Below are 12,455 nucleotides of genomic sequence, written 5' to 3' on the forward strand. Positions count from 1 at the left end.
AGTTTGCTGAAGGCATATATATTTTATACACGCAATAACGTCTGATCAAAATGGGAACGTTAATTCAGATGCGCCTTGTAAAAAGAGATACATTCTCTCTCTACGTAAAAGAATCCTTACAGCAATATTTTTGTAAAGAATATTCTAACTGTGAAAGAACTGGAGAAAAATTAACTATACGAAGCAAGACTGAAAATGAATATTTGCGCAACAAAAAGGCAGGAAAGAGATGTGTACAAAAATATAAAAACGAATACACAATCATGAAAAAAAATCCATGTTAACTTTGTGTTTATCGCTTACATGTATGTATATCCTTTTAAACTGGTTAACAAGGATCATATGATTATCTATTTTGGGGTTCATGTGTTATATGTACATGTATCATCTTAAGTGTCATTTTCTGTTAACGAACTATTTGGATAGATTGGATCTATAAAAGATGTTCAAGTGTAAACTGTGTTACACCAACAACCATTCGTAAGTATCCAGTTTTTCAACATAAGGATTTAAGAATACTATTCTTGTTATATTTAACATGTTTGTCAGGATGTCTGTATTCCTCATTTCATACATACCAGTATGTGTTCACACTAACATTCCAGAAATTCATAAAAATCTTATGTCGTTGACCTACATATGTAGATGTTGTTTTGTGTATTGTTCAATTGAGTTGTTCGTGTTGTTGTTATTTAAACATTAGTTTAAATGTAAAAAGGGAGTATTTAAGTTAATCAAATTCCATAGATTTTCTTAATGATTAAATTTTGTCAAAAATATAACAGTTATTACGGATAAATGGGATTTTTCAAGACACAGATTGTGCAGAACGGTCTGATTATGTTGAGATTACGCATTGAAAACCCAGTTTGTAGAAAAGAAAACTGCAACATAGAATTTTAATTAGAAATATGAAAAGATAGCTCTAATAATATGATTTCAGATATGTGGGAGCACTGTAACCGATAACTTGCTACATATTGAAATAGATAAATTTACAACACCTTATATTATTATAAGAGTTACTTTATCTAAGTTATCTCCCCTTAAATGGCATAGTTGAGAAAAAAAATATTGTGTTGGTTTTGTTTTGTTCCAAACAGTCGAAAATATGATAACACATACAAAGTACCTTACTAACCTTCCAGACCGCCTGAAATCATCCCCAGCTTTTTGGAGGAATTTGTGGTCATTTTTTATGTATTACTGAAAAATTATTACACCTGGGTTTTCAAAATCATAAATTAGTCAAAATATTTACTAAATCTTATCATCGGTATAAGGACATCATTCGTAAATATAACTGAACATGCAGACATCTTATACGTTCGGGTATTTCACATCCAATCTGTTATGGCAATATTCTTTACAATACACAAACATGTCAGTATTCACCTCAAAAGCTAAGAAAACCTTTAAACAGATTTATAAAGAAGGGATATAGTTACGATACTGTTGTACGGTCATTAAAGATTGCCTATTCTGGCTTCAATTATATTGATTCACTTCTAGGGTCCTTGCATCGGAATCAAACACATTAATTGTAAAACCAGTTGTGGCATTACACGGGTTATATTCTTCTCATATATTTTAAATTGATATACTACTAAACCCCTAACAGGCAGAATTGTACCTGATATTCATATGATGAAGACCTAATTTTTCAATCAGTTTAATTGAAGTCTGGAGCTGGCATGTCAGTTTTTGCTAGTAGTCTGTTGTTATTTGTGTATTATTGTCATTTTGTTAAGTTTCTATTGTTTCCTATTCTGACATCGGACTCGGACTTCTTTTTACCTGAGTTTTACTTTGCAAACTGTTGTGCGTTTGTTTTTCTACATTGGTTAGAGGTATAGGGGAGGGTTGAGATCTAAAAAAAACATGTTTAACCCCGCCGCATGTTTTCGCCTGTCCCAAGTCAGGAGCCTCTGGCTTTTGTATTGTAAGACTTGTATCATTTTCAATTTCAGTTCTTGTGTATAATTCGGAGCTTAGTATGACGTCCATTATCACTGAACTTGTATACGTATTTGTTTAGGGGCCAGCTGAAGGACGCCTCCGGGTGCCGTAGATTCTCGCTGCATTGAAGACCCATTGGTTGCCTTCGGCTGTTGTCTGCTCTGTGGTCGGATTGTTGTCTCTTTGACACATCCCCCATTTACCCTCTAAATTGTATTCCTATTTTTTAATGTTGTGTTTTTTTGTGTTATTGTTTGTCTGTTTGACTACTGTGGATTCATTTATTTTCGTGGGTATCAATTTTCGTGGATTGACGAAAACCAGCACTTTCGTGGATATTTGATTTCGTGGTTTTGCCAATATCTGCATACAAAGCCTATAGAAAATATGTAATTCGTTGAACATTTGAATTCGTGGTTCACCTGTACCCACGAAAACCACGAAAATTGGTATCCAACGAATAATAATGAATTCACAGTATTTCTTTTCAAGCCATTGCTTTGTCAGTTTCTTTTCGGGTTTGAGTGTCTCTTTGGTATCTTTTGCGTCGGTTTTACACCTGAATTAATTAGTGTTCTCGAAATATACACATTTCCTTCAAGATCTAGACCGATTGTTATCAGCTATATAATAATCTAAGATAGAGGAAGACACCTCAGCTACCTTAATGGCATACTATAGGTAATTCAATTTCAAATCAAACGTGGATGTGCTGATATGGATATTCAACATTCAATAAACAATTCAATTTCAATCATCTATAGCCATGGGCACCACAAAAAGTAAGTTCATGAGAGGGTCAAATATAAATACTGAGCGTAAACTATTAACGTTTCTTTCGACTTGGAATTTATAATTAAAATTCGTAGAAGCCAAACTAACACTTGTTTTGATATTAGCATTAGGTAAGTATGTCTGCTTTTCAAATTGGCAATTGTAATGCAATAGTATTTGTCGTTTTGTACAGCAGATTGTAGTCTGTAGGTTGTAGCCCTTTGAACCTGCTGTTTAAATGCATACCGTAAGGACAAGTCGAGTTTTTGTACCTAGCCTAATAACTCTTTCCAAAACAAAATCAGTCAAGATACATCGTTAAAATTTATTTCAGGTCTCTTCTGTCATTTCGACCCCATAAAAAATGAGATAAGAACGAGAACGAGAAAAATAAAGAAAATAGAATAAGAACAAACACACTTTGATAAAAGAGAACTATATTAATTTCAAACGACGAAAAGCGAGGTCATAAGTTGTGTATCGGCCCACTATATTTACTATGCACTGATTAGATAAAGGATTTTTACAACATACATGTATATCAATTTGTCCGTAGGTTATCACCATTATATAGTGAATTATTGAGATAAATATGAGTACGAACAGGAACATTACCCAATGTATGCTGCTTGGCTTATTTCGTCAATGTATCATTATTGTAAGTACATATTATATTAAAACAATGATAGCTCAGTATAGTTTTTGACATCTTTTTACAATATCTGGCAGACTATATTGTATAATGAATGGCTGTCAAAATATACAATTTAAAAATTAACAAATTATCAATTTAGTATACAATATACAGTCAAAACTCTCAGTAAAAGTATTTGGAATAGAACATGTACCGATAGTTTGTTCTTAATTATAGTATTTGACAAAGAATTCAGTGTATTCAATTATGTTAATGTTGGGTCGAAGAAGATAAATGTGCGATAAAAATTAAAGTTGATAATAATTTGAGATAAACTTGTATAACCTTGTAAAAAAAGAATCACTAGTGTAATAAACAATTAAAGTACATTTTTTCTTCAAAATAACGCTCTATTAATAACTTTCTTGTGAAGAAGTTCACTAATAATGATATATTTGTTTAGCCCTGTTGTAAAGGTGTTTTATAATAATGAAATATGAGCTTTAGTTGGATGCTAATATCTCTGTTTTAGTAAACTCCTTTACCGGAAGGCTATGAATATTACAAAACATGCATTATGTTTTTTCATAGATAAACATATACAATATTATAAAATTGAGAACGGAAATGGGGAATGTGTCAAAGAGACAACAACCCGACCATATAGCAATCAACAGCAGAAAGTCACCAATAGGCCTTCAATGCAGCGAAAAATTCCCGTACCCGGAGGCGTCCTTCAGCTGGCCCCTAAATAAAAATAAATACTAGTTCAGTGATAATGAAAGCCATACTAAACTCCAAATTATACAAAAAAAACTAAAGTAAAAAATAATACAAGACTAACAACTATGTTTATTGAGGAAGAAAAGAGAAAATATACACATCGTGTCAAATTTTTAATAGTTGATAATAAGGAAGGCGGACAACTTTATATTGTTATAGAAAAGAGAACAATTGACAAACAAAGAATATTGAATTTGCATTAAAACCTTCGTCTCCGTTATCTTGACAAATTAAGGAAGAATATAATGATATTTTGTTCTTGTTCAATGAAACTTTTATCCTATAATCTAATTTATAATTAGACAATATAAAAACCAACACTGAAACTTAAAAGGTGTACTAAAATATGAACAGTGGGTTTCAGATAGATCCAAAATTTAAACCAACAACTACCTCTAGATAACAAAAGGTGCCAAATACCAACAAACTTTTCGAAAATAATAGATTTGGTATTTCCTTCATGAACTGTGTATGGCTAGTAAGAAAACAATATTGCTCTAACTGATCTAAGAATACTATATTGTCATAAGAATATATATTAAAACACAAAGTTTTAATTATCACATGTACCAATTCAACCCTTCACAAAGTTGTGGATTTGTGTAGTAATTACGACCACTTTATATCGTAATAGTTATATAATACGTAAAATAAGAAAAGACAGCAAAATCTTTTAGAAGTAATTGGTAAAAATATTCATCTGGATTTTGAATATTAAAAATTTTTCATAAAAATAAAATAAGTCATGTTAGAACTCTGACCGTGACTTTAGCCAGTTATTTTTTTTCTTTTCCGTCTAGTTTGACTTATTAACAACGAGCTTATTAATAACTATGATTTGAATGTACACGACATTCACTTCATTTGAACTTCGGTGGATATTTTTGTATTGGCAATCGTACTACTCTTCTCTTTTTTTTTAAAACGAAAAAATCATTGAAATCAGTCTCATAAGGTTTTTTCCATCCTGTTTCGTTTTTTACACAGATTGAAAGCAATAGAAATTTTCTCATAAGAAATGTATAAAAATTTCGATGACTATTATCAAGGCAACACTAAAACGAATGAAAAACTTGTATCTTGTTAAAAGACAATAAACTGAGACTGATGTGAAGCCAGTTTTGTTTAGATATTAAAAGTCGATTGAGATAAGATAATGTTGAAATTGATTTGCAAGTTCTTTTTTGTTAGATGCTCATTGTAACAGAAGTAGCAAATGTTGATTTGCCCAGGTTCAAATGTCCAGAAACTTCACAATGGAAATTCAGAGCAGCTAGCGAATGTAACGATACAGACAAGTACATTTGTCTTTTTGATGAAAACGGACAAAAGGATGAAGAGTTTTGTGGATCATGGCCCGATTTTGAAAACCCAGGTATTTTGTTTTTATCAGTTACTCTTCTAGTTAAAACGTAATCATGTTAATTGACTGGCTATTCTATGGAAATACATGTTTCTTTATTTCAGATTCCGTTGTACTAAAAGCTGACATTAATTGTGTATCTTTACGTACAAAGTGACCAGTAAATTTTCATTGAAAATAAATCTAGATCTAGTTTCATTGATTAATGACAGTTTGTAAAAAAAAACAACAACATTTTATTCCTTCAAGCTTCTCTCAATATGATGCCTACGAGTCTTTTGTTAGTTAAGTATAAAACACATCTTGTGGTTTAAATGGGTGTGCATATAATGACTTTTAAGATAACTGTATTTCTTATGAGCACTTATTTTCAAAACTCATATGGTCGTTTTTCTTTCTTTAAATTAATTTCCTTTGTTTTGCTAAATTGTAAAATACATATCAGGACACGTATGTATTTGTCCCAAATATGCAATCATTTAAGGTCAAAATGTAGGGATGTGCTACATATTTTCAACACGTATATGCCGCGAACGTCTACGAGTTGAAACGTATACTTAAATCCTGTCCTACCCTTCTTTTCTTTTTGGGTCTTCCACAGTTTTTATTTTGCCGCTTCTCGTGTGTCATATCTATATTCCCATAGTTTGTCTCTTAAAGATTTAACTAAGAGAACATATCTTGGAACTAGAAGGTAAACACAACAATATATATATGAATGTTATGTACTTCCCCTAAAGAGGCATGGATTGTGAAACAACTGTATTTACAAAGTGCAACCTATGCTAAACAAACATACAAAGTATACTATGAGTTGGAGGATATATTTTTTTACAAATATTTTCCTTCAGGTAGATGTGGTGTCTAAATTATAATCCATAGAATTTTTTAATAGTTTGCCAAAATGTAGTTTATATCATGCTTTTAAAAACAAATAATAAAAAAATGAGTCACGGGACTTATTTTCACGGTACACAGTGTTCAAAGTTGACAGATTGTGTATAGATAATGTATTGAAACCCCAATTTTCTGCAATAAAGCGTAAACTACACCATATAATTTTTAGATAACATATGAGACGATAGCGTTTATAGTATGCTTTCAGTTAAGAAAAATAAAAAATGGGGTCACCGGACCCGTTTTCTCGCTACATCATAAAATAGGTAAATTCCTAACACATTCTATTGTAAAAGTACCTTAATCTGAATTATCTGCCCTTGCATTTGAGTTGCCTCCCTTTATGTGGCAAAGTTGGAAAAAATTTAATCAAACAAAAGATTTCTGTTTTTTCTAAAATACAACTATAAAGATGATAAAACATGTCATTTTCTATATTGAAATGAAAGTTTTTATTAAAGATCTAAACCTTGTTTTCTGGTATTTCAAAATCCAAGAATGGGGAACCTGAAAATTAGTTTCACATTACAATTGAACATAATACGTGTATAAAAAGATTGCTTTTTTATATTTTTTATATTTTTATATTCTTATGGTATAAAACAGTGACATAAAAGAAAATGTAAAGATTAATTTTGTTTTTCAATGCATTTAGTTTACACTGTCACGGACAGCATGTGCTGGCATAGCTGCTTTTTTTATACATAAATAGATATACAATATTTGGTCAATGTTAGAAAATTATTTTTTGTTTTGTATGAAGCTGAGAAACTGGAGAAGGGCGAGGTTTAACGAGCCCTTCCCCAGCTTTGTGCCGAATACCAAAAAGTTTATATTTTTATTATTAAATTGACCTAATATTGTTTTATACTGCAATTTGAATCTAAACATTGATAGCTATTTAAATTGTAACACAAATTTCAAACTTATTTTCAACCCTTAATGAACCCCTGATTGTGAAAAAGGTAATCCACGATGAAATTAAAATTGCACATACTAAAGCTGAGTTACTATATTCAGGAAATAAGCACAACTAGTTGCAGTATAAAATATGATATTTGAGTGCCTCTTGATTGTTGTCATTCTATGAGCCAATTAGCCTTACGGATATCTAATGACACATGAATGAAATATATTTATAAAAAAATCATTTCTAAAAATAGATTTTATTGAACTATTGCTATTTAGGGTAAATCTGAAGTGTTGTACTTAACCGATACGCGTTTCCTTTTTTTATCACGAGATTCTCTTAATAATATTTTAGAATTAGGCATATGATTTGACTATATGAACTTCACTACAGTCACATTTTAGCACTTAGCCGGTATTAAAGTTCATCATTTTTCAACATTGAGTTCCGTTGAATTTTTGAATTTAAAATTTTTGTGAAAAGTTTGTTTTCAGAAAATGTCACTCTAATTTAACTTTAGTAAATTCCACTTCAATTAGAGGGATATTGATACTTGTATATGATTTAATAATAATACAATACATTTGTATATCAATATTCAGTCAACACAGACTCTGTTAATATCCGTTCATTGTATTTGTATGTTCAAATATGTATCTTCCCATATCAATTTATAACTTATATAATATCCAACACGTGTAATAATCTAGAAATGTTTTATTCTTATAACTTGTTTTTATATTCCACTACTAAAAATGTAAAAGTATATCTATGTTAAATGTGACAAACGTATTATGTTATAAAGTGATTTTCTTTATATATTTTCTATTTCTTAAAAACCAAATATAATGAAAGCATGTGACCATCATATTTAACTTAAAGCGTGAAATCGCAGTTGGAAATAAAAGCACATATGATGGAATCAAATTATTCATGTTCAAAAGTTAACCATTCGTTATCCATGTGTGTGCTGTTTTTTTCTCCAGAAACATTTTTTTCATTTCAGTTTATTTTACTGTGTTTGAAGGCCGATTTATACTGCTCAATCTGAGTCGTGAAATTTTAAGTTTTAATATTTTTATTAGTTATTGTTTTTAACGGAAATGTAGAAGGAGGTATGGTACAAGTAATTATGGCCACGGAAACTGTAACAAATAGAACATACATTAAATCTTTGTATACACATGTTCATGTTGTTGATAATAAACAGATAATTTATAATCTGAACACTTTAGTACAGTAAGGTCAGTAACAGTCAAATGTAAGTACTAGACCATTCCACGCACACTTTATAATCAAATCATCTTTATCACAAATTTTAACCGAATATATATATATTTTACAATCATTTCATTTTCATATCAAATACACATTTTGTAGCAAAAATACGTTGGAGTAAAACTGTTGCTCATATATGAATACTAATAAAAAGATCTTAAATTAATGCTATTTTGTCCGTTTCTTTAACTGTCTTTAATCAAACATGCTAAATAAAAGGTGTGTGAATACCTTATGTTATTTAACATTTTCTAAACGTTGTATACATTAAAACATCAATTTCACATGTCGGAAATCCTACTAAAGTTCCTCACCACAACGATTTATATCATAAATTTTATATGCATGTTGAAAAATACTAAAATAGACTAAAACATCCTTCACCGGAAATATAATCTAACAGGCAATACTTAAATCGGTTATAGATCATTGAAATGAGCTATATACGATAAGAATAAACAATGCAACTTCTTCTATTAATATTATTAAGTGGCTGACAAAGAAATATGAATTTAACATATAATATTAAAAAACAAGTCTTTTGCTTATTTTTTTTTCAATGCGTATTTTTGGTCGTCTATCAAATATAAAAGCCATAAACGAAAATGACTAAAACTTAATAATTCAATTTTATTTGTTTTATTTAAAACCGAGCACCAAGGAAGACAACATAAATGATTAATAAATGAAAAACGCACCCAGTGCAGTGACATACATAATTTCTGGTCAATCACGATTAGTGTGTCATGCTTCTGAACAGGAAGTTTTTTTATTCTAGGATACAAACAGATATTGTTAGGTGGAACTACACGCGAGCCTTGTTCAGATAATAGGTTTCAACCTTTCACATTCTGGACGAATGGTAGTAGCAAATGTGTTTACAAGAAAACAAATTGTAACCAAGAGGGACAAGTGATTCACAACAATGGATCGTTAAAGACAGACAGAATATGTCGTTGCGACTACACAAACAACTATGACTTTGTTTTGAAACCAAGAAATGGTTGTTTTTGTGTACCGTCCGAAGAAGATTGTTCGTGCTATGTGAAGACCTGTCCGACAGGACATCGTCTGACACGAGGTACACATAGATGAATTTGACTTGGTTTTGAAAGGGGTTTTATATGTGTTTATATACAATGTTAGAAAGGCTCGTGTTATTCTAATTTTGATACTTTAAGCCACCAGACACTAAGATCGAGGAAATAAATTCATCAAAGATAACATGATTAAATTCTTTATTTACGCTAGACGCGCGTTTCGTATACAAAAGACGCTCGAATCTCAAAAAGTTAAAAACGCCAAATACAGTACGAAGAGCATTGAAGACCAAAATTCCTAAACGTTTTGCCAAATAAAGTTTAAATAATATCAGGTAGACAATATTAGTATTCACAAGTTTTGTAAACAATTAATTTACAAATATGACCATATCTGTATTCAATGATAATTCATGTCAGCATAGAAAACGATTATCACAACAAAATACGTGGCTTATCTTCAGACAGTGGTTTTCTATCAACTTGGTTGATGTTTGTAATATTTGTTGTTTCGGTTTTCGATTTTGTCATACTTAAGGTCATATGTTTTTGAGTTGAACTAGTACATATTCAGTCTTGTCGTTTGTTGCAAATGCGGACTGTGTGATATATCCCATTGTGCAAGGCCGTAAGGCAATCTTTGTTAAAATAAATCTTTGAATATAATTTTCTATTTTCACATCGTTAGAATGAATGATAAAATATGAGTATTAAGAACAATTTATCTAAATTGTTATGTATCTCCATACTCTTAATGTTTATTATCTTAGATTATGAATGTCTGAAAGAATCAAAGTTGAAGTTCAATTGTCCGGAAATTTACAAAGATTCGTAAGTTATCAATTTATATTAAATTATCAGTTTACCAAACTATGTATCTGCCTTTTTTTAGCGCCGGCATTATCTATGTTATTTTAACCAAACAATCTTATATATCTTCTTTTCTAGAACAAAATCTAAGTTGGAGTATAATCAATTTGATAAGGTGAAGTTCATCAATTTGGAAATAAATGCAAGCTTTAGGGAAGCAGATAAGTGGATCTTGAAATTCCTTTAATTACGTTGCATCCTAAAAATTTAGGGAAAAAAAATTTGAAATTTGTTTTGACTCTTAGTATACTCAGTACTTCCTTATAGCGCTATCTGCAAATCCTATGTACTTTCTATAAATAAGTTTGATTTATTTTGGAATTTTAAAGCGCAAAAAACAATATAATAATATTACAAGTAACTAATAATGTATTTCAGAACCGACGAACATATGAGGACAACAACAATAATAACATTAGATGAACAACAGATATCAGCAGGTAATATAAGTTAACCATTACACAATACTGAATTTCAGTGTTTATCTATCAAATGAATACAAGGCCGTACCGTGACCTATAATTGCTTACATTTACGTCATTTGGTCTAGCATTGATAGTTGTCGTATTGACGATCAAACGATATCCTCTAATTTTCAAAGGTAAAATCAACAGAATAATTTCAGTTTTCTTTCCATGGTTATATGCAGATGATCGAAATGAGATAATCACAACGATATTGGTAATATACATGTATCAACTGTTTCGAACAACTCATGATAACATCAATAGTGAATCTGTTTTCCTTTTAAATGTTGAATACATTTGTTTTTCTAATTGTCAAAAATTGATGTTAAGCCTACTCTAGGCAACAAAATAGGAATGACAACTTACGATTTAATATTTTCAAACTATAGTCATTGTCATCTTAACATTATTCATGTAACCTTTCTATTACACTAATAATTTTTTAAGTACTTAAAAGAACATGTGGTATGAGTGCCAATAAGACAACTTTCTATCCAAGTCAAATTTGTAAAAGAAAAAGTTTGGTTTGCATACAAGCAATTTATATTGTAATTTCAACAATCCTCTGAAACACGTTAAGGACATGTACACTAAAAATAGAGTTTAGCTAAAAAAAAAAACAGCTGGCAATTGATAATAAATCACAGGAAACTAAATAGAGGGCGAAACATAATAGTTAAACGTATACATCCCGTTTATGTAATATACGCCTTCAAAATTATAAAACAAATATATTGATATTATTATTTTTTGTATGTATATTTGCCCTACAAAAAGTAATTTGTGTTGAAAAGGATATGCATGTTTCGGAAAATTCGGTAGATTTATTTGGTGATACATTACTATCATATTTTTATTTCATTACCGTAAAATTATAAAAACCATCATTTTGTGATGACATATATTAGAATATGATCTTTTCTTAAAAAAAAACAACACATTTATATAATAGCAACATATATGACATATGCTGTTATGTTGATAAACGATACCAGTTAATAATCATATAAAGCTATATCATGTTAATAAAGCGCTTTGAATATACACTGAGATATAATCTGAAGTTGTTTGTCAAGTGTCCCTCTTGAAAACGGTTGAATGTATTATTGTGGTTTTTAAAACTGTATCATTATCATATTATTTAATCATAGTTCCGTAACTTTAATAACCATCAATTTGTGTAGGTCGAAACATTCTGATGTAATTTAAATTAAATAAATATTGCTCTTTTGAGCTTTCCACACATTTGTATTTCTTCAACTGTGTCTTAATAATTGAATTGACCGTCTATATGTATTACTGTTTATGAATTATATTCTAAGTTTCTTTCAATATCTTCATCATGATAAATAATGAACCAACAACTAGTAAATTAATTAAACTTAAACTAGAAGTTCGCGGCGTTAGATTGAAAAGTAACTTAATTATAAACGGAACTTGAAGGCCAGTACTCTGTAGCATATATAATAAGACACGTTTG

The 12,455-nt window shown here is 30.0% G+C and overlaps 1 protein-coding gene across 1 annotated transcript; it reads left to right on the plus strand.

The window, feature by feature from the left end:
• The first annotated feature begins 347 nt into the window (after positions 1–347).
• Positions 348–10,962, plus strand: LOC143043717 (uncharacterized). Its single transcript, XM_076215897.1, has 6 exons — positions 348–480; positions 3,290–3,391; positions 5,342–5,525; positions 9,377–9,679; positions 10,409–10,469; positions 10,887–10,962. Exons 2-6 carry the CDS (start codon positions 3,326–3,328, stop codon positions 10,960–10,962), a joined length of 690 nt encoding a protein of 229 aa, XP_076072012.1. The 5' UTR covers positions 348–480; positions 3,290–3,325.
• Positions 10,963–12,455: the final 1,493 nt, after the last annotated feature.

The sequence above is a fragment of the Mytilus galloprovincialis genome, chromosome 8 (genome assembly GCF_965363235.1).
Source record: "Mytilus galloprovincialis chromosome 8, xbMytGall1.hap1.1, whole genome shotgun sequence".
Taxonomy (NCBI): Eukaryota; Metazoa; Mollusca; class Bivalvia; order Mytilida; family Mytilidae; genus Mytilus; species Mytilus galloprovincialis.

Bases quoted from the DNA above. Each gene is read 5' to 3' on its own strand.
- LOC143043717 (XM_076215897.1), top strand. From the start codon at position 3,326: ATGAGTACGAACAGGAACATTACCCAATGTATGCTGCTTGGCTTATTT. The intron at 3,392-5,341 runs GTAAGTACATAT...CTTTTTTGTTAG, and splicing joins TTCGTCAATGTATCATTATT to ATGCTCATTGTAACAGAAGT. The intron at 10,470-10,886 runs GTAAGTTATCAA...AATGTATTTCAG, and splicing joins CCGGAAATTTACAAAGATTC to AACCGACGAACATATGAGGA.